This window comes from Corvus hawaiiensis, chromosome 30 (assembly GCF_020740725.1).
Source record: "Corvus hawaiiensis isolate bCorHaw1 chromosome 30, bCorHaw1.pri.cur, whole genome shotgun sequence".
NCBI lineage: Eukaryota > Metazoa > Chordata > Aves > Passeriformes > Corvidae > Corvus > Corvus hawaiiensis.
The window spans coordinates 6,569,140-6,589,888 of record NC_063242.1 but is presented as its reverse complement, the minus strand read 5'-3'; the positions used below and the strand labels follow the sequence as shown (position 1 = coordinate 6,589,888).

Here is a 20,749-nt window from a genome sequence, read left to right as displayed (position 1 = left end):
CCCAGTGCTAACAGTAGTAAAACTCTGTGTGTTTGATCTTTTTTATACAGTGCTATAGGTGACCTCCTTTTCAGTGATGCTGAACACCTGCACCTCCTGTTGGTGGTTCACTACCCTAAAATAGGGTTCTTATTTAGACACCTAAATATAGATTTAGCTGGTTCGTTTTTGAAAAAGCCTGGCTGTAGACCCTATTTTTAACATGCAGAATTAGAATTATTCTGTGATAAAACTGCTATTCAACGTAGCACTGTTGTAAGCTACCATGCTGGGGGATTTGAAAAGCCCTACCTAACACTGTTTCATAAAGGAAACCTTTAGAGATGATCTTCTGGCTCACTAGAGAAGGGAATGGGGGAACCATGAAATACTAATGTTAATATTTTTACTCTTTGGCAGACTACTCAGGGGAAGATATTTTACCTGTGAGGTGGAAACATTATGTAAAGTGAATCATTTCCACTTGACATCAAAAAAACCCCTCTTTCCTTCTCAAACTACCGTACATGGTAACTATTGTTTCTTGCTCGGAGCATGTGCGTGGCACTTCTGTAACTTGAACTGACTTTACACCATAAACTCTCACGAATAGATCTGTCCCCAATTAAGAAATGAAATGAAGACATGGAGTGACAACGTTTTAAGTGGGAAATGGTAATGTTAACAGAATGCTGCAGGCACCGTTCTCAGTGAGAGCTCATTTCTGTGCTTCTGAAGGCCCCTACAGCTGCATGTGGAAATGAGAGTATTCCCTCTGTAACGCCCAGGGACTGTGCAGGTGGAGTCTTCTGGGGGAGCACAATGCCTGCCCACCACGCGAGCTGGCAAAACAGCAGACAACTGAATAATCCTACCCGACACAGACACTGACAAATTGAGACAAAGGCTGGTACTGAGGAGCAAACAGGACAAAAGAAAGGGAACTATCTCCTGCAGAAGTGATCACACTGCATCTTCTCTGAAAATACTGATTGGCATGAGATGAAGCCATTCAAGAAGCTAACCCCTACTCGGTGTTCTGCTGTATTGAGATGCTGTAATTTAATCAAATGCTTTGAAGGCAGACTGGCAGATAGCACAAGCAAGCTACCTTCACCATGGAAGAAGTCAGCCAATAAATTCTGGCATGACAATAGTTTACAAACACAAGATTATGAGTCAATTTATTGTGCAGTAATACAACCCAAATTACAAAAAGAGTCCAGATGTGGTCTGAGCTACCCCATTTCATTTTGGATATATATGGCCATTTCAGAATTTTTTGGAAATGTATTTCTAACTTTGACCTTTCATTGTCTTCTAGAAGAAGAAAGCCCAGATGCCTTCAGAATGTGATCTCAACTACACATGAGAGAAAACCATGAGCATGAAAAGATGAAAGAGCGTTTTAAAAGATGCTTAGGTTTACTAAATCTACATTATTGAACTGATGAGAACCAAAGACTAGCTGAGCGAGTTGGCAGAGCTGCAGTGTTTCACTCTGACACACTCACAGTGTGTCTCTGTCATTCACTCTGTTACTGAGAGATGTGTCCTTGCACAATTTTATCAGATAAGCCTCATAAGGGGGACACTACAGCATAACTTTTCAGCTACTGTCCCGCAAAAGCAAAGTAAACATTGCCCACAGCTACAACAACTGAAGTGCTATGCCATCTTGGAAACTTTTATGAGAATTGTTGGCCACTCCTATGGCTTGGTGTCAATCCAGATGCTCTTGTGACAGAGGCTGGGTTCTCCATGCAGCCTTTGGGCCAGAAAGATGCAAGGACAGAGAGAAGGTGCCAAGAGTCTTCATGAAGGGTGCAGCACAGGAACTAGGCAATGTGGTGGTGCCCAGTGAGAATGTTTAATGAGCAAGTGGAAACCAACCCATAAACTTCATAATGTTGGGAGTAGCACAGAGATGCATTCTCTAAGCACGGCTAAAACATCTGCAATAGTTTAGTAAGAGACAGGAGGACAAGGGCTGCTATAGTGAAAATTAAACTAAAAGTGAGGATGAAAGGAAACGTGAGTGATGCTGAAGGCTGTTTCACAGTGGCAGAGAAGCGCCCAGGAGAAGGTGTGCTCTGAAACCCACCTGCCAAGCTGCAAATGGAATAGGAAGGTCCAGGCTATAACACTATTCTCCAAAGACATAAGATACATGAAACAAATTCTGTTTAACGATTTTCTGTGTAACGGCTTTGTCATGTATAATTCAGAGCTCTGAGAAGTGTTTGTTAAGACAGGAAACGATATACTAGAAACAGGAAAGCACACTAAGAGAGTCCAGGGAAACTGGTGGATAAGAACTTTTCAAAGGCCAGATACTGGATATCAGGGTACAAATACTTTTCAGAAAAATGAAGACTAAACATTAATTGTCTTATTGCAGCAGAAAATGTGTTAATTGTAAAAGCAAATTTCCAGGAATTCTTTATGTACTATCTCACTATTACATGTCAGGGCACATTACAGAGTTACCTATCCCACCCAGTCCCCAGTAAGCCAGTAACATGTTTATTTGAACACTAACTACCTGTTTTACAGTTAACTGATGCTCTATATATCAGATTCTGATAAAATGCTTAAAAAATTTAAGATTTTTTAAAAATTAAGCAATACCATTATTATTTATACATGCTATAAAACAGTCAGTGCTCTAGTGATGAGTATCATTGTGCAATTTTTTTCCCAGCTACCACATTAAAAACCAAACACCCAATTAATTGTAAAACATACTTGTTTTGAGGCATCTGCGGAGGTGGTGTGAACTTCAGTACCTCGGAGTCCATTAGACTCAAATACCACTGTGGGAACAAGGGGGCTTGTTAACAGATGAACATTCAAGCTTCGTTAGTGTGTGTACATTATTTGAGACCATTACAGATTAACCACGTTCAAAAAAAGACACCAGCTACTAGCCTGTGGCCGGAAAATACCAATTTACCGTAACACTTACTGGAAGAGAGTGTGCTAATGGCAGCCTAGGGCCACTGCCCTTTTTAATTCAGACTTCAGCACTGAAGAAAGCAATCACTGACAACATTAATTATCAGTGTATGTGTAAAGGGACCCTCTTCTTGCATTACTTACCATTTGGCTTCTGTCATTTTGCATCAGCCTGGCTTATGTATGCATCATTCACACTTTTGAGGAGGAACCCGCTACTCTCACTGTCTCATGCAATGCTCAGGAGGTCTCATGACACCGGTGGCTTCAGCCTCCTCCAGCCTCAACCACAGACCGTGTCAGGTTAAAAATGGTTGATAGGGATTTACCATTTTAGGGCTGACCAGTCTGAGGAAAAATCTTGTTTCCCACAAAAATGTTCCTGTCAACAGCAACGACGAGGCAAAACAAAGCCTTATGTTGTGCTGAAAGGGGTACTTTGATTTCAATTTGTGCTGGTGGCAACAGAATTCATTAGCATATTCATTTCTGAGTACCCTACTCTCTAATTAAAATAAAACATTTGCAAATAGACTTATCTTAAATGCATTGCAATTTTATGGAGTTTGGGCAGGGATAAGGTAAGGAATATATGGAGAACAAGAGCAATAGTCATAAAAATAAAAAACCTGTCTATTAGATTTAGGTACTGGAATTACTTAGGTTAACATGGTATGTGAAATTGAATTCTTGGCATTTTGTTAGCTGAATCTGAAGGCAGGCAAGTGGGAAAGGGAGAAAGCAAGAGCGAGTGTGAAAAGGTACCTGCATGGGACCTCTGATGAGTCCTGAGGTGGCTGGGTTGGGTAAAGCATTTTCCACATTCTCTGCAGACACAGTCTCCTTGGCGTGTTTGTGTCCTGAGCATCCCTGTAGTCAGGAGAGAGGGAGGGAAGGAGGGAGGAGGGGGTGGACGGGGGGGGGGGGGGGGGGGGGAGAGGAGAGAGGAGAGAGGAAAGTTGAGAAGAAAACATTATGCCAGAAGAAAACATCATTAGTATGTCTAATGTGTCATTATGTGAGGCTACCTTCAGGCCCTGGATGACAACTGTCAGCCTTCATCTAGGCACTGGCTGACAGGCTAGGCACACACAGGACTGCAAGAATGCATAAATTACATTGAATTAAAAAATGCTCCCCATGATGTGCCCGCACCAGGACTGGCATGTCAGGTGTGCGCTTTTCAGAGCAGCTGGATCCACTTCTCAGCCATCACCCAGCTTTGTCAAGCAGTACATCAGGCAAATCAAAGTGACTCCAGCGTGGCGGAGACAAGTCACATGGATAATAGGAAGTGAGTAGGACCAGAGCCCGACTGTCCCCCCCAGGCGGCAATACCTCAGAGACAAATGCAGAGCGAGCAGAGCCATCGCAGACTGATCAAACCTTTCGCCCCTGCCTACCTGCCTGCCGGTGATGCTTTGACCCCGGACCTCTGAGGCACAGACGAAAGACATCTGTGAATGAAAGTGTCATTCCGGACATTTTGAGCTGGTAGCAGCACAGCAGCCTTCCCCAGCCCTGGGTAAACATGTTTTCTAGGCCATTAGCATTTGTGGAAAACCGTTCAAACCTCTCCTTTTTCTCCAAAGGTCAGTTTACAGCATCTGACTTAAAGGGCTGGTCTTTGTCTTTTTGCTGCTGATCAAAAAAGACACATTTGACTTTTATTGGGCTTTTTTATTATTAAAAAAAATGTTTGAACATCATCTTTTCTATTTTGGTAAAACACCCTCTTCAGAAGAAAAGAGTCGATGTTTCCATTTGCCACTGGAATACTTCGTCTTTTAAAGAAATTCTGAGAGGGTTGTCAACTGAAGTGAAGTTTCAGCTTTTCTTTCATATCCCCCCTCCCCAGTTAACAGCATTTAAAAAGAATAAAATTGGAACAAAAAAGTGGCAATAAAAAAACCTCCACACAACTGAAAAATTTACTGCAGGATGCCACAGGATTCATCCAAAATATGGATGCTGCAGCTGAAAATGAATGGAGAAGATGACAGCTGCAATCTACTCTGCTGGTATGACACCAAGCATCCCAGGATGGTTTCCACCACACCATATACTGCAAAGAAGTGTTTTGCTGCAAAAAAACTTCCAAACAAACACCCCACTCACAGACTGTTTTCTCCTTTTATAATAGCACCTCCTGCAGATGGCAGCACAGTCTGCATAATACACCTGAACACTCTCGCTCACAAAATTAAGTTTCTGGCAGTCAAATACAAGATCATGATTTGGGGGAAAATCCAGATCAGATATACTGACACACACACACACAAAAGCAAAAAAAACCAAACCAAAACAAAAACAAACAAATAATCAACAACAAAAAAAACCACTAACAGAACTATTTTAAAACATCACGTAAGTGTCCTAAGCATCAATGAGAACCTTACTGAACTATAATGGGAGGGGTTTGCCTTGTAAGGCAGTCAAGATTGAAGCAGGATTTCTGAGCTGTTACGAGTATTTTTCCCCTCACTGGCCAGAACTGTAGCTGCAAGCTGGAAAACAAAGCTGAGGGAAGCGTGTGGAGGAACCAGCTGTGGCCTTTGCAGGAGTGCCATGGTGACTGCTGGACAGGCAGGGACTGGCACAGCAGCTTTGTGAAGCCCAGGAGAGCTGGGTTCTTCCAGTCATGGTTCTGACACCTCTGGAGAGACATTTAATCCCTCTATAACCCACGTCTCCTTCTGCTGAAGGGGAATACATTTATCTCAGAAGCCATCACTAACCTGATCCAACAGCCTTCATGGAAGCACTGCTCCCACTCATGAGGGACAGTTGAGGATGCTGTTGTAAGCCAATGTATAAACACGCAGGGTGAGTGGGTTAAGACTTCCACCTAACCCCTCCCTACCACTCACTTTATGGGAGTTATTCAAAAAAGCTGGTGGAAAAAATGGATAGCTCCCAGGTGTATTTGCCATTGTTGCATTTCCTAAGTAGCACCATAATGCTTTTGATAGTTCAGAGCTTTGAGCCATGGGCGTGGCTGCTGAAAGACAATGACCCTATGAGTCATCACTCAGGGTATCCTCTAGGTGAACAAAGGTGGATAACTACAGGTGTTCAAAAATTAAGGTAAACGAACAGGACTGTGTGAATGGAATTCCTGTGAAATCCATGCTCAAAGCTGGTCTCAACCCTGAAGAAAGAGTGCATCTGCTGCCATAACCCACCCAATACCTAAATGGCATGAATAAAATAAATAACCACTCTTAAATATAACAGTAAGATTCTCTCTACAAGCATTTGGGAAGACTGGGCAGTGTGAAACAAACCTAGCCTAAGCACAGCAAGCTTCATGTTTGCAGCTGTATCACAACAGTACACACAACAACTCTCTTCCAAGGACACACTGGAACAAACACGAATGTAAAAGAAAGGATCCCAAAAGTAAATGTAGCCACTCAAAAGGAAGTTGAGCACTGTACTACCACACACTAAAATAGTCTATTGTGATCCAAGATGACATCATATACCAAAAAGCCCCAAGTAAAGTCTATTGGGAATATTCAACTAAGGAAAAACCATGACAAATAGTGTACCTAAGCGGGATTTTGGGCTGTCCTTTATGTCATGATTGCCATATTCACATTACAGTATTAAGGCTAAATTGAATGATGCATACTGACTCAGAGGACCCAGCCTATGTAGAGCAATATGTTATTTCAGGCGAAGTTCAATTACCCTCCTCTGTTTGCAGTTGGTAGGATCTCATTCCTTTTGCCTGAAGCAGCTTTTTATTTGAGTGCTATGAAAAACAGCCATCACGCCAATTGGTTTGGAGAAACATCAACAACTTGGAAGTTGTATATAAAATGAAGACAAGCTACATTAAAAAAAAAAAGAGGTTTCAAATTCTGAAAACTTGATTGCTGTAAAACACTTGGAATGAAAGAAGAGGTTTCAAAGCAGAGATGGGCACTAAATAACTTCCAGTTAAAGTGTCTCTAGAAATCACTGCCCAGCAAAAACATTTTGGCAATAAAATTCCTCTTTAAAAAGCAGGTAAATAGAGACCTCTTTAGAAACCCTGCCCCTATTTTACTTTGTTCGAAAAGTCATCATGAATTTTCTGGTCCTTGCCTTCACTAAGTCAACTTCTATTTCCTAGCTTTTACTGTTTCTCTCTTACCCCTCCTAACATGGCTGGGAGCTCACTGCATCAGTAAGATTTCTCTGAGCAGGCTGACACAATGTAATAACATCAAGGAGGGCACCCACATGAAGGTACTCCAAGTTGGGGGTGGAACAATGGTGGAACTGGTACTTAGAGCAGGAAGTGGGCAGGGAGAAACTTTAGACAACAATCCACTGGGATGGAGAAAGCAAAGCCGGCAGGACAAAAAAAACTCTAAGGAACGCTGAAACTGCAGTTTTAGAAACTAAGCAGTCTTCCTCTGCTTCCTTAACAAAACCCAGGAGCCTGATGTTGGTTAGCCCCTAAGCACCTGCGAAATGATCTGCTCAATAAATAACAGGCCCCTACACAGCACCACCTTTGAAGTGACTGAGCAGAACTGACAATGGGGTGGCTGAAAGGTGCAACTCACCCATGGACTATGTCAGATTCTGCCTTCCTGTCTTCTCTAAAAGGCCCTTCCACCAAGACTTGACCTAACGCTCTGGGCTCCTTCCTTGCCTCAACTTGCACACACCTTCTGGGCACTAGACCACAGCTGTCCTTAAAACTAGCAGCTTCCAAGTGTCCTGGATTTTGTACCACTTGCAAAAAGCTCCATTTCACACATGCTTTTGACAAAAGAGAGCACATTATGTCAAGTGAGGACACCGGAACACCAGCCTGGAATGTGTGCTCTTTTCATGTGGAGTTGATTTGCACAACTTCTACAAAGAGAAGAGTATAAAAAATAGCATGGTTTACAAATGGTGAGAGGTGAGACTATGGCTCCAATTCGCCTCTCCTACAGACACACACACCTCTCACGTGTAATCAACCAGTGTGATTTTCAGTTTCCACTGAGACAAACTAATTCTGGCAGATCATCAGAAGAGTATGGTTTCAAACGCAAATATGTAGGTGTATTTTTATTTACATGGCAGTTGAGCTTTTTTAGTCCCTGAACTTTTAAACTGGCTATTTGCACAACTGATTTTTCTGCTTATGTGAATTAGTAGGCACATATTCAGCTCTACCTCTTTTTAATTATAAGCATACAAACAGATCAAAAGACTCATTTGAAAAATATCTAGCAGCCTTTGATATGGACAAGGAAGATCTTAAGACTTTTGTCAAGAAAGACAAAGGACAGTGACAAGTGATTATCCCTCTGTGTTGCTGGAAGACTTGTTTGCAGACAAAACTGAACAAAACCTCCAAAATAACATCACAGATAAGCCCCAGAGGACGTTTATTTCGCCTGAAGCAAAAAGAGGATGATGTGTGCCAGCACCAGCATATCGGGGGATCTTCCTGTGACAGCACATCTGTGTAACTCTAGCCTGCTTGAAGCAAGAGGACAAAGGAACAGCAGTACTCCAGGTGGAACCAGATACATTTAACCTGCGACAGAAATGTCACAAAGTGCACAAGGGGGGGATGCTGCAATGTTAAGAGAGCAGTAAACAAACCTATTCAAGCCTATCCAGCAATGATAAAAACAGTGAACTTGTAATCCTAACCGTTAAAGGAAGAGAAGGAAAACACGGGGAAACAGCATGTCATGACTCCGAACAAAGAATGAACAAGCAAGCTATGTCCTCAGCTATGGAAGGCCTTGTGAAAATCGTACCTGTGTGATCTAGGACAGGGCTGTTGGCACCACAGGTTTGGTACAGTGAAGCAAGGTCCTTTGGAATGTATGTTTTAAAGATATTTAAAATGTCCAAATGTTTCTCATGCCCATCTGATCCCAGATCCTGTTTGCTGGAGTGTAAAGCTGGAGCAACTCCCACGGCGCTAGGCTGAGGCTGCAGCACTGGACTCACTCGTGCTACCGCTGTGCAGTTTGCCAATGTCCTGATCTCATTCCCAGCCTTCATGTGAGGCTCCCTCTGAGGCACCGACGGCTCTTCATGTTTAGGGTACTGCTCACTCTTACAAAGAGGATGGTACTGCAGCGGGGGGTTGTATTTGGCCTTCATGGAGTCAGATGCACAGTGCTTACCTGGAGAGGCAAACCCAGTACTTCCTTGGGGAACCACATACTTTTCCACTTGCTTACTGTTGGTGGGCTGTGTGCTAGGCCTGGATATGACCGTTTGAGTAGGTGTTACGCTTCTGCCATAGGTTCCCATTTGCGTAAGTTTGGAATTCGTTTCGTATTTGCTTTTTTGTTGTGCTGCTATGCCGTATTGCTCCTGGGAATGGTTTAACTTGGGCTGCCTGTACCCATCCAGACCTGACACGTGTGAACCACACTGGCCGAGGGCATGACTGTCCTTTGATGGATGCGTACTCACAGACTTTGCAGTCATCCCGACAGAAATAGAGCTGGGTTTGGAACCTGGCAATGCACTTAGCACTTGAGTACGTGTAAATCTGGCAATGGGCAAAGGCTGGCACTCCTTACCACCAAGAACTGGAGGGGGGCCAGTGCGCCCACTCCTTGCCAGAAAGACCAGGTTGTTTTTAATACTCTTGAATCCATTCTGTTGAACCCAAGGGGGTACCATCGAGTTACAGCTGATTTTGTGCAAAATTCTTTTGTGCATCCACAGGACTTCAGGGTAGTAGGTCTTGTGACTGCAGAAAGGACACGGGTAGACAATTAAAGCAGCTTGCAAGGATGTATTCATGTATTTATTGCATGAATTATCCCTTGTTGATTTTTCACTCAAATCGAGTGGAGCTACCTCTAGAGCTTCAGCACTTTTTTCTATCAGAGGATGCTCCCTGTGCAAGTCCAGCAAATTTTCTCTAGCACGACTAGCCTGCACTTCAAGTGATGTTTTCAAGTCCATGACCATGTCTGAAGATGTCTGGCCCACACCCGAAGCAAAGCTAGCAATGTGACTGGAGCAAGGAAGCCCTTGGCTGTGATGAAATACTGGCATCTTTATGTCTGCAGAACCTTGGTATTTTGAAAAGGGTTCCTTGATGACACCCTCCAGTGCTGAGACCAGAGCAGGAATCTCTGGTTTAGATTCCCTGGCCTCATTTTCTCTGGCGTTGCGGCCTCCCAGCTTTGGGAGTTCATCCAACTGATACGTTATCATTGGGGTTTCCTCTTCAGGGAAGTTGCAGCGGTATGGCTTTCCATCTGAATGGGACAAACAAAAAAATATCATTGTCGTTTTACACAGAAAGGAGCCCAAAAGACAAAGCATAATTCAAGATTAGAGTAAGATAGCAGGAGAAAAAGGAAACTTTGGTATTACTATTGTAATGACGTGCTACAGACCAAATGTACTGCATGAGCAAGAAAATCTTGAAATAAGACACAACAGCTCAATTTACTTTTAAAGACGACTGCGGAGTCTGGATAAACTCTCTAATACTGCATGTTCATGACATTTTGAAGAAAAAACAATTCAATAACATACCCATGTTAAAATTCTGGGACTGCGAGAAAAATAAACAAATCTGCAACCATTTAATGCTTTAACAAAAGCAAAGATAATGGAGCCAGATAAAACTGACCTAGTTAAAGGTCTGTCAGCTCTTCCATTACAAGCCCCTATTTTCAAAGGGTTTATAACTCAGCAATAAAAATTGGCTCCACACGGAAACCAACCATATAAGCAGGTACAGCATACAGAATAAACTGCCCACTTTAAGGGGGACTTTTGCAGCGGCCAAGTATAAAGGATGAGTTGTAGAGGATGCAAATTTTTAATTTTCTGTCCTTTAGTTAAAAGCAGATATTTTTCTTTTGTTTTTTAAATTTGTTTTTCTTTGTAACATGTGTTTATGTTTCAATCAAACTTTAGGAAAATTTTGTGACTGCTCAATCCATAGGAAGATAAGAATTCAACATTTCAGCCATTTAGATTGCAGAGCTCAAAACACTCTTTTCATTTTCCTCATTTTCATTTCTCAGATCTCCAGAGTAGATTTATCCACCTAACATATGTCCTGGAAAGGGAACATAGTGGGCAGCAATTAGAGCTGTTTAGGGCAAAAGAGGAGAGTAGGATTTGTTTTGCTGGGAGCATGGCTACCTCTGCCTGCTCTCCTGATGCTGACCTCTCAGAGCCACTGATGAAGCCAATGAATCCTTTCAAATCAGTTCACAGATCAATTCCACAGAGATTTTCATCGCAGCAGTAATGCTTACTGCACTGAATCCATTTAGCATGTAACTGAATTGAATCATCTGACAAACTTTCAGTTTCAATTAACACGCAGTTAATGAGCCACTGCCAGGCAAGTGTAAGAAGACCGTGCTCCATCTAAAACATCACCAGTCCGAAGTGATCACCGCATCTGTAGGAGGGGTGAGAAGGGGGAAGGAGTGAACTGCTCTAGAGCTGCATATCCTCTCACATCAGCTCAGAAAAGCCAACCCTTCAGAAAATCGAGCACTGTTCATTAGCGCAGGGCACTGCCACGGGCGTTATTCTGCACGGCGCAATGGAAGAACCACGCTGTTGGCTGGAGCTGCTCTGCAAATAGAGTCTACTTAGCCTCACCTTCAATTCAGGCAAAAACATTCTTAAGCTTTTGTTTAATTCGAGGTAATTAGGTTAAAAATAACCCATAGGTTTGCAGCTTCGCAGGGCTGAATGCTCACTTCTGCTAAGATCATTTTCCTTTCAAACTCTCCAAGGGGGTATATTCAGGGGCTAAAAAAAACCTCACAACCCAGAAACTTGTTTTTCCCATATTGCAGGGACAAGGTTTTGGGAAAGTACATGCCCAGCACTACTAGCCAAATTTACAGTTTGAAACAAAGACACCACATGCAGCAGTGAAATCTGACACTGCACATCTGTGTTGTTTTCAAAGCATATCTGTCAAAGCCCAAAATATTTGTGCTCTTAAATAAGATTTTAAGGTTTCTTTTTATGATCACAAGGAGTGGCTGCTTTGATCATTGTAGTAAATAATAAAGCAAAGCAAACCAAATCCTTTGGTTGCAGCAGTACTCCGTGAAGAGAGAACCAATTTGCTGGCTGTGCTGGGCAAAGGAGGGAGGCGGGAAACCACTGCCAGCCCCATTCCAGGCACTGCAGAGCTGGGAGGCTCTTGGTTCACCTGTGCGGCCGAGATGAAGGGGGGAATCAGCAGATACCTGCGACTCCCGGGTTGCTCTGTGTAGTACAGACATCCCTGAATACTTTCTTGCTTGGTCAAAATCAATGTACCAAGCTGTTTCAGCAAAGAGGACATGGTCAGACTGCGAGAGGTGGCACATGTCAGATCTGGGCTTGGTCTTTAGGTCTGGACTGTTCAGTTTAGGTCTGTACTTGGGGAGGGGAGGAGGAGGAGAAAACAGAGAGAGCACACAGTCCCATGTGCCCCAGTAAAGCCTGGGACTGCAAACTTTGAGGTGGCTGCAGTCCTTTTTGTCCTATTTCCTAGTGCATCTGTCTATGAAAAAGGGATTTTCCAGGTGGAAAATCTAACACAGAGCAGGAAAACAATGAAGGCATTCCTGAGGTGTACCTAGGCCTGCAATACTGTCAGTGCATTAGATGAAAATTAGTAAGGCTAGTACAAAACACAACCTTCTAACACCTCTTAGTAATGTCTTGCTAGATTAAATTCCTCTGATGCCTCACAAGAACAGTAATGAACATACCAAGAATAATTTTAAAGCTTAGATCAGGAGGCTCAATAGCAGTATTTGTGCTAATTGCTCAAGCTGTACTTAAAAAAAAATTAAAAACAAACAGAAAAAAACAACAACAAATGAACAACCAACCAAAAACCCCCAACCCCCTACACCTCTTTCCCAAGATTTGGACAGAAACAATTTTCACCTGCAGGCCAACTCAGACTTCTTCATCAGTACAAAGCACAGCCTATGCTCTTCCCTAGCCCCATCCTGCTCTCCACCAGGGATCCAACACTACAGACCTCAAACACCCAGACTGCCACGTGCCATCCTTCCCATCATGGCAGGTGGTCCAGGCTGGGTAATGAGCAGGTAACAAAAGCCAGGTGGAAGAGAGGATGAAGGCAAGAGCAAGAGAAGATGGTAAGCATACCTAAAATATAGGTAAAGTCTTTTCAGAAAAACAGATAAAATTTATTTCTGCCTGCTCCCAGCCACTTGCCCCAGCTAAAAAGGGTACTAATAATCCTTTTAAATCACTGTTATAAAATATCACTGTAATCAGTGCAGTGCAGGCATTACTGTCACCAGAAACTTTTGGAATTTTATTAGGGCCAGGTCAAAGCAAAAAGCTATGAATGAGATGCCTTCTGCTTGATCTCCAGGGACTATAAATCATACTTCTCATTGAAAGAGTTCTTTGCTTAGCATATTCTTGCTTTTTATCCTACAGTCTCTATCATCTCTTTATATTTATTTTCTCTCAATTCCTTTGTTTCTTACCCCAAACAGCTGTTTATCTGTTTCACTTTAGAGTGAGAAAGGTCCTTTTACCACAACCCTGAAGTGTTACAGCTTTTCTGTGTCACAGACACCTGGGCAACAGCTAAAGCAGAGGAATTCTCCAAGGTGCCCAGCTACGAGGTGGCTGCTGATGCCACCTCAGGACTTCAGTTTGGCTGCAGCTTCAAATATCAACAGCATCACAGGCCACAGGGAAAACAAAGCAGGAGAGTGCAAAACACTTAACTATATGAAAACCACAGTCTAGAAACAAAGGAACATTCAGGGATGTTGAGCAGTTCCTGAGAAATATACCTAATGGCATTGCTCAGTTACTCACACACATAGATAAAAGAAACTCCCCTTCTACCCACACACATATATCCCCCTTTCTCCCCCTCACATGCATAAACTCCACTTGTTTTCTTCCCAGCACTGTGTCTCCACAAAACCAAATTTCAGAATGGGCTACACAGCTGTTTTAATTCATGAGGCTTCCTATAAAGTAAACCAGGCTACAAGGCAGAGGACAATGAAACCGTGATTTCTATTCAGAAGAGCAGAACTGGCTAGAAATTGGCCCCTTTTCTGGCTAGTGTTACAGCACTAGGAGTCTAAGGAAAAGGAGCAGATGTGGTGTGTTTGATTTTCAGTAAACATTTGATAGTGATTTGCACTTTGAGATGAATACTGTGGCTTGATTTGAAAACCAACTGCAAATAAATCATGATAAAAGCAAAGGATAACATGGGAAGAAGGTGCAATATTGCAAAGACCTGTATTAGGTCCTATTTCAGTTGGTATTTTCTTTAATGTTCCAGAAGAGATTCTAGGCAGCATGCTAACTTAAATCTCCAGGAAACATCACATTTGGAGGAGCTGCAAAAATAATGGGGATGAGGAAATAATGCACAGGAACTCAGAGAGAATAGAAATGCAGTCTGAAAATAATCAAATGAGATTCATTCTGGGGAAGAAAAGCAGGCCAAGACAAGTGAAGGGAAATGATCCAAAAAAATCCATGCAGTGGGAAGGCAGAATCTGGGAAGAAGTAATGTTGAAAATAACAGATGTTACAATAGACAGCAAGTTAAATATGAGTGTACTAGATAGAAGTTCTTCAGCTCAGCTTTCAGAAATAAAAGTACACATTATAAAAACAAAAAAAACCCTACCCCTCTGAAGAAGACACAATGGCCATGCTGGTCACAGGGGGGTTTGAATATACAAAATATATGAAAAACATATATAAAAAAATTTATCTATATAAATATATATACACACCATAATAATGGGCAATATGTAAAAGCCCACAGTAAGCATAATACAATGGGACCCGGCAGGGGAAAAAAAGCAAAAAGCAGTTTTGCAGCAGAAAATCACGTCTTTTATTCTGTGAAAGTAAGGTTCAACAAAAACAGTCCATGCCCCTAGAATATCTGTGCAGATCTGCAAATACAGGTAAATCAGAAGGAGTTCAGAGAACTGACACAGAAAAGTAACCCACCAGAAAATAAAGACAAACAGTTCCCCCACATGGCTGAGGGGAGACAGAAGGGTGACAGGCCAATGTCTGCAGCCTTCCCAGGAGTTCAAGCTCCAGAAGAATTATGTCATCCAGAGCACTGGAGTCTATCAACAACAATCAGATACACTTGCACACAGAAAAACTCATGATTAACAGTAAGAAAAAAAAAGATAATACGTATTTGTAGCTTGAGGAATAAATGTCAAGGGAAGAGGCGAAACACCACTTGGACTGTAAAACCTGTATGGACAAAAACATGGACTATCAACACATAAAAATCCACCTTTTTCATGGGGAGGCAGAAAGCATGACTTACTCCTCCCCTTCGCTTTATCAGCACAGCAAAGCAAAACCCTGCATTAGCCAGTATCTACAAATTGTAACCGCTTTACAGACACATGCCAAAAACTAGCCTTCCTTTCATATTAATTCCAGACACAATTAGCTTAAGAAAGGACTTTTAGAGCATTCAACAGTGAGCCTATGACACTCCTTCGAAGCAGGTTTATCCTCTGAGTGTAGCTCAGGCTGTTCAAAGAGACCTAGTATCTGTTTTTCAGAGGAGGATTTGTCTTACCCGAGCCATGCCCTCTGTTCCAGCTGCCTGTGGGTCAAGTTTTTATACTCCACACGCTGTCCATCACCTCCCCTGCTTTCTGATCCAGTTGTGCTGATGCCTTAGGTTTTAACCTTCATATTTTTCAAACCCTGTGCTGCCTACTGTGTAACTCTGAAGTTTCTTGTAGCCTGATAACTTCTGCTCTCTCGTGCTAGGCCTGCTCTCCAAGGACACTCAGACCGTCCTAGGCCCAAAAGTATAAACCAAAAGCCTCTAAAGGGGGGGCAAGCTTGGGGAAATTACATCATTAACTGAAGCTTTAAATGGAGAATTAACCCTGATATGCAAATGAAATAAACTTATAAAAGTGTGAAGAACTTGTGACCTGTTGTCCACCTTGGAGTCCATCTTGGCAGTAGCCTCTGGCTCCCCAGACTGTACCTTTGAAGGCCTTTCAAATAAATACCTACCTTTATTCCCTTACTCTTGTCTAGTCTCTGTTTTTAGGTGGCCACTTCAGGCATCAGTGCCACTCAGAGGATACCCAGCGTGGTGGCAACATGGGCATGAGGTGAGAGACAACTCCTACAAACCCTCTTAGGTTTTCTTACACCACAAGGCCACGTGCCACAATGAGACACTGCTAAGTGAAAGTTACGCTGTTTTGATAAGAGATACAGCTTCTCGTCTGCAAAGCTCCTCTTGCTTTACACGTTGTTAGATGTTTTGAGGGGCTCCTACACCAGCTCTCCAGTAATTCAGAGAAAAAGATCAAGGACTAGACTGAAGCACTCAGCACCACAGGACGGGGTAGGTTAGCAGGTAAGAGGGTGATACTGAAGGGTAGAAAACACACAATCAACTAATATCCCTGCTTTCTCTCCAACTAATTTTAGAATTGACGGTGAGTGGTTTTGGCTGAGGTTTGAGGTTTTAACAGGGCAGAAACACAGCACAGCTCTTGATGCTGGCTGATACAGATGGTTTATCAGTCAGACAGCACACCCTGATCCACAGAGGTTTCCCTTCAGCTACATGAGGGGAGTCATGCTGTCCCACACCACAACCCAGGAGCACATGGAAAGCAAGTCCCAGGTGCCCCAAGAAGTCCTGCCTTCACCTGGTCATGAGCAAGATGCTTCTGGTTTGTATTACACTGCTTTTTCTTATTACTTTTGAGCATTTTTTTCTCTTATTTTGTTGTGGCTAGTTGACAGGGAGTTAGTTTTGCACTTCCACGCAATCACCTATACATTTCTAGCAACACTATACTTCTTCCATCCTTAGCCAATAGACCCAGGCCATGGGTTTACCAACCAGAAGTAGCAGCCCTTTGGTACAGTTTGCATTCATTGTCTCCCCATTCTCTTTTTCTACATCTAAATTTTCATAGTTCCTAAAATGATTACCCACTGACTTTTCAAACTCCTAGCAAATAATTTCAAGCAAAGGATCCTCATGGGAACCCTTTACTTTCTACCAAATATTTCTTGGGGAAGGATGATGACTATGAAAACCCATGATCTCACAAGTAGAGACATAAGAACTGCTGTTTTGTTTCGGGGGGGTTTTTTGGGAGGGGAGTGGGCCTAGAGGTGAAAAACAATTATCTCATGAAAAAAATTTAACTTTTTTTAGGCACTGTCCTGGTTTTGGCCAGGACAGGGCTAATTTTTCCAAGAGCTGGGAGGGGGCATGGCCAGGACCCTAATGTCATTTGATACCACCTCAGGTAATTGCTGGGCGGGGGAAAGGGACACTCTCTCACTGCCTGGGAGAAGGGAGAAACCTGCAGACCAGAAAAGTCCTGTATTTGTTTGTTGTTGGGGGTTTTTTTGAGTGTAAATTGTTTTTCTTATACCTCTTATTATTAATATTGTTGCTGTTACTGTTTTTTTATCTCATTTCTGTTTCCAGTAAATTGCTCATCTCAATCTGTGATTTTTGCTTTTTGTGCTTCCAACAGGAGGTGGAGGAGGAAGTGACCAGTGGCAGCATGATGTTAGTGGTAATACCAAATTGGAGAATAATATTCCTAAAGCACAACAGGCACCCTAGAGTAACAAGATTTAACGTTTTTTACACCATTTACTTCCCAAACAGTACTACTGCTGTTGCCACAACGATTATATGACTAATGGTCGGTGTCTTTAATTCAATTATTTTTATGACTATGCTATTTTTCAGCTGGTTTTCCTCCTTTTTTTTTTTTTTTTCCCTAGGCTTCCCTTTATTCCTGGAACAGCAATGAACTGATTTATCTCAAAGTCCTGTTTCCTTCATTTCACTAACTTAACCCTCCACAATTTCTAATTTTACCTGCAAGTTACTTTTTACCCTCGCTGTCAAATGCATCATCCTGCCGAGGCCAGAGACTGCAAACAGCTGAAGGGCCCCACTGCATTGTTCATATCCTTCCCCCTGCAGAACTGGGGGACACTGCAGGGGACAAAAGCAGGACAGGCCAGCCGAGCCCATCACTTCTAATGCTTCCTGGTCTCCATTTGACTGATTTGTCCAGTATGACACCTGCTGCTTGTGAAAACAAAATCCACAGAGCTCTTACAATCCAGACAGCAAAAAACATGAATATGTGACCATCAGACTTAATAAAGTTTGTTCACTTCTGGACTACACATGTTGAGATTTCTGAATTATTTTAGATTATTAGTGTTGTTATCATCAGAGATACTGCATCAGTTTTGCATTTCAGAAAGAATCTCAAATGTCACCAAAGTGAGTGGAAAAAAGCACAAAATTTTAGTTGATTACATTTGATACGTAACCTTTTAAGATGAGTGAAATCTGAGTCTGACAACAGTAACAGTACAGCACACAAAAGACCCCTTTTGTGGTATTCCCTAGCTCAGTAAAATTACAAATTCCTCTGCACAGCAGAAATGCTTTAGAGTTATGTCACACTTCAAGATCACTTCTTTTTTTGCAAAAGAAAAGGGAGGTCTGAAACCATCCGCACAGCTACAGATGCAAATGCCAGCAAGGTTATTGGAATTTCAAGCATAATCAAGAGAATAGGCACCAAAAAAGTAACTAAGGAACTAGGTTGTAAAGGGTATCAGGTCCAAAATCTCTCAGAGTGAAGTGCACGTTGTTAGGTACTGGAAAAACAAGCCTGAAAGTTCACAGTGAACTTCTCTCCGGCTACTTTGCCTACAATGTTTTCTTGAAGAATATTTGGCTTTGTTCTTATCTAGGGTACTGATGCTACCAGCCTCCCAGAAGTCAACTGGTTGAAACAGCATCTCCATGCACAAATTATTCCAATATCCTCTTGCACAGTATCTTTTCATCACCCTCAGCTTCGCACCAGTGTGCCTCAGGTGCAAAAAGCTTTGTACTGAACCCCGAACACAAACCCTCTTCTAGGGCAGGTGCTTTGGGATCTGTCTCCCAGGTACCAGAGTCAACACAGACTTGGGGGTTATGGAAGGAACCCCACAAGCATCCACAGCAGGGCACGTAATGAAGTGAAAGTGCAAATGTGGGTAAAATGGCTGCTGCTGGCAGCATGCCACAGACACAACATTTACAGTGTTCATCACACTTCTCTGTACCTCCTCGGTGGCATTTTTTTGGCAAGTCATTCTATACATGGCACATAGGAATTCTGGGCAATGGCAGAGCTAGTCATGACTTACCAGTCCTTTCACCTGTGTATTTCTCAAGAGAGGTCCATGAGCCTATTCTCTGCCCAGCAGCAGGCAAAAAGCCCCACAAAATAACAGGTACTTATCTGCAGGTGAAGCTGTAGCTCCTGTTATCACAGCATTTCCAAGTGCCTTTTTCACCCTTCATCCATATTGTATCGACCCAAGGGTAGTAGTGAAGACTTCACTGGGACTTTCACCATTTGTGAACAAAGTTTATTGTCTTTTATCCTAGAGCTGAGGGCAGGTGACACTGGTCTGACCAGTTCTACAAAGCAAGGCTGCACCTAATGCATCTGATCCCCATCTTGATGCCACATCCTGCTCGCATCCCCAGCACAGCGCCTTCTGGGACTTGGGATTGGACTTCCCGGTCATGGCCCACAGCCCCTCTTTGCCCTCTTCAAGAGCATCCTGATGTCTTCCCATCTCACAGAGGGCTGCTCTAGCTACAGTCTGGGTCCTGGAAAGTGGTGAGGGAATGTAACTACTTACCTAAAAATCGTGGGTAGAATAAAGGGACAGAGCAATACCTACACACAACCAATACAAACACATTTGCAGGGACTGCTTGCCAAAATGAAACTGTACCATTTGGTATCGCCTTAAATGTTGCTGCTCATAATATACTTAAAGAAAATTATGGGATATAAAACCCCTGGAATGCTCTGCAAAATTAGGCAGTGATTAGGCCAGATGATACCAATTTGACTCTTAACACAGCTTTGTCGTAATTTCAGAGTTAACAGCAATAGAAGTGGTCCAAAACCTAGGCAGAATGCCTCCAGTACGCTCTGTAGCTGCTGCACATTTCTCCGTGTGTGGCCTGCCTGTGAAGTTTGGTGCAGGTAGATGGAGGAAAAAGAAAGGGTGTAAGACCATTAACACAGCAGGATACATAATTAAATTTCAGAGGGTTGGATTTGAGCAAGGGCTCTTGCGGTTTTTTGGGTATTGGTACTTTTCTTTTAGTTTAAGGCACAGGAAGAGAAGCGCAATTGGCTTTGATGCATCAAAAATACTTGCAGAGGAGATGGAAAACTATGACTCAGATTTTTTTAAGCAAGTGGCAGCTTGCCCGTACAATCCCTCCAAACACAGACCCAAACAGTTGTAAATCTTCCTGGAGATTTTCCCTTTCATTCCAACAGTCAGATTTGCCACAATGTCTGCTCCACAGCATCTTCTTGACCACCACCTGTTCATCTTCCTTCAAGTGCTTTAAAAGGAGGAAGGCTTTCCAGGCCAGGACTGTGGACTGGCAGCCGTCCCACACAGCTTAACATACCTCATCCAGTATTTCATTTCTCCCATCATTTATTAAGCATGGGTAGTGTACTGCCATACATCATAAAGCCCTTTACTACAGCTACTCAATCTAAAAACAGAGGGTACAGCTGTGCTGTCAGCCAGCATTCTGCAGAAATACCTCAGCTACAGCCGGCAAGCCCAGCATGGTAACAGAAGCAGCAGTCACAGAAGTAAGGAGCTCTGCATGACCTAATTTACCTTGTTTCTCCTGCTGAAGGCCATGCGACCATAGCTGGTGACTCTGCAAACAGACTTAAGGCAGTCGAGAATC

At 42.8% G+C, this 20,749-nt stretch overlaps 1 protein-coding gene across 3 annotated transcripts in view; it reads right to left on the bottom strand.

Annotated features, from left to right (window-relative positions):
- Positions 1-20,749, bottom strand: part of ZNF516 (zinc finger protein 516) — a 100,243-nt gene that overhangs the window by 3,994 nt on the left and 75,500 nt on the right. For all 3 annotated transcript variants that reach the window (XM_048289461.1, XM_048289463.1, XM_048289462.1), the window contains exons 3-5: positions 8,700-10,169; positions 3,703-3,807; positions 2,728-2,795 (exon numbers count right to left, since the gene is read on the bottom strand). In XM_048289461.1, the coding sequence (XP_048145418.1) occupies positions 2,728-2,795; positions 3,703-3,807; positions 8,700-10,169 (1,643 nt within the window). The remainder of the gene's footprint in view (positions 1-2,727; positions 2,796-3,702; positions 3,808-8,699; positions 10,170-20,749) is intronic.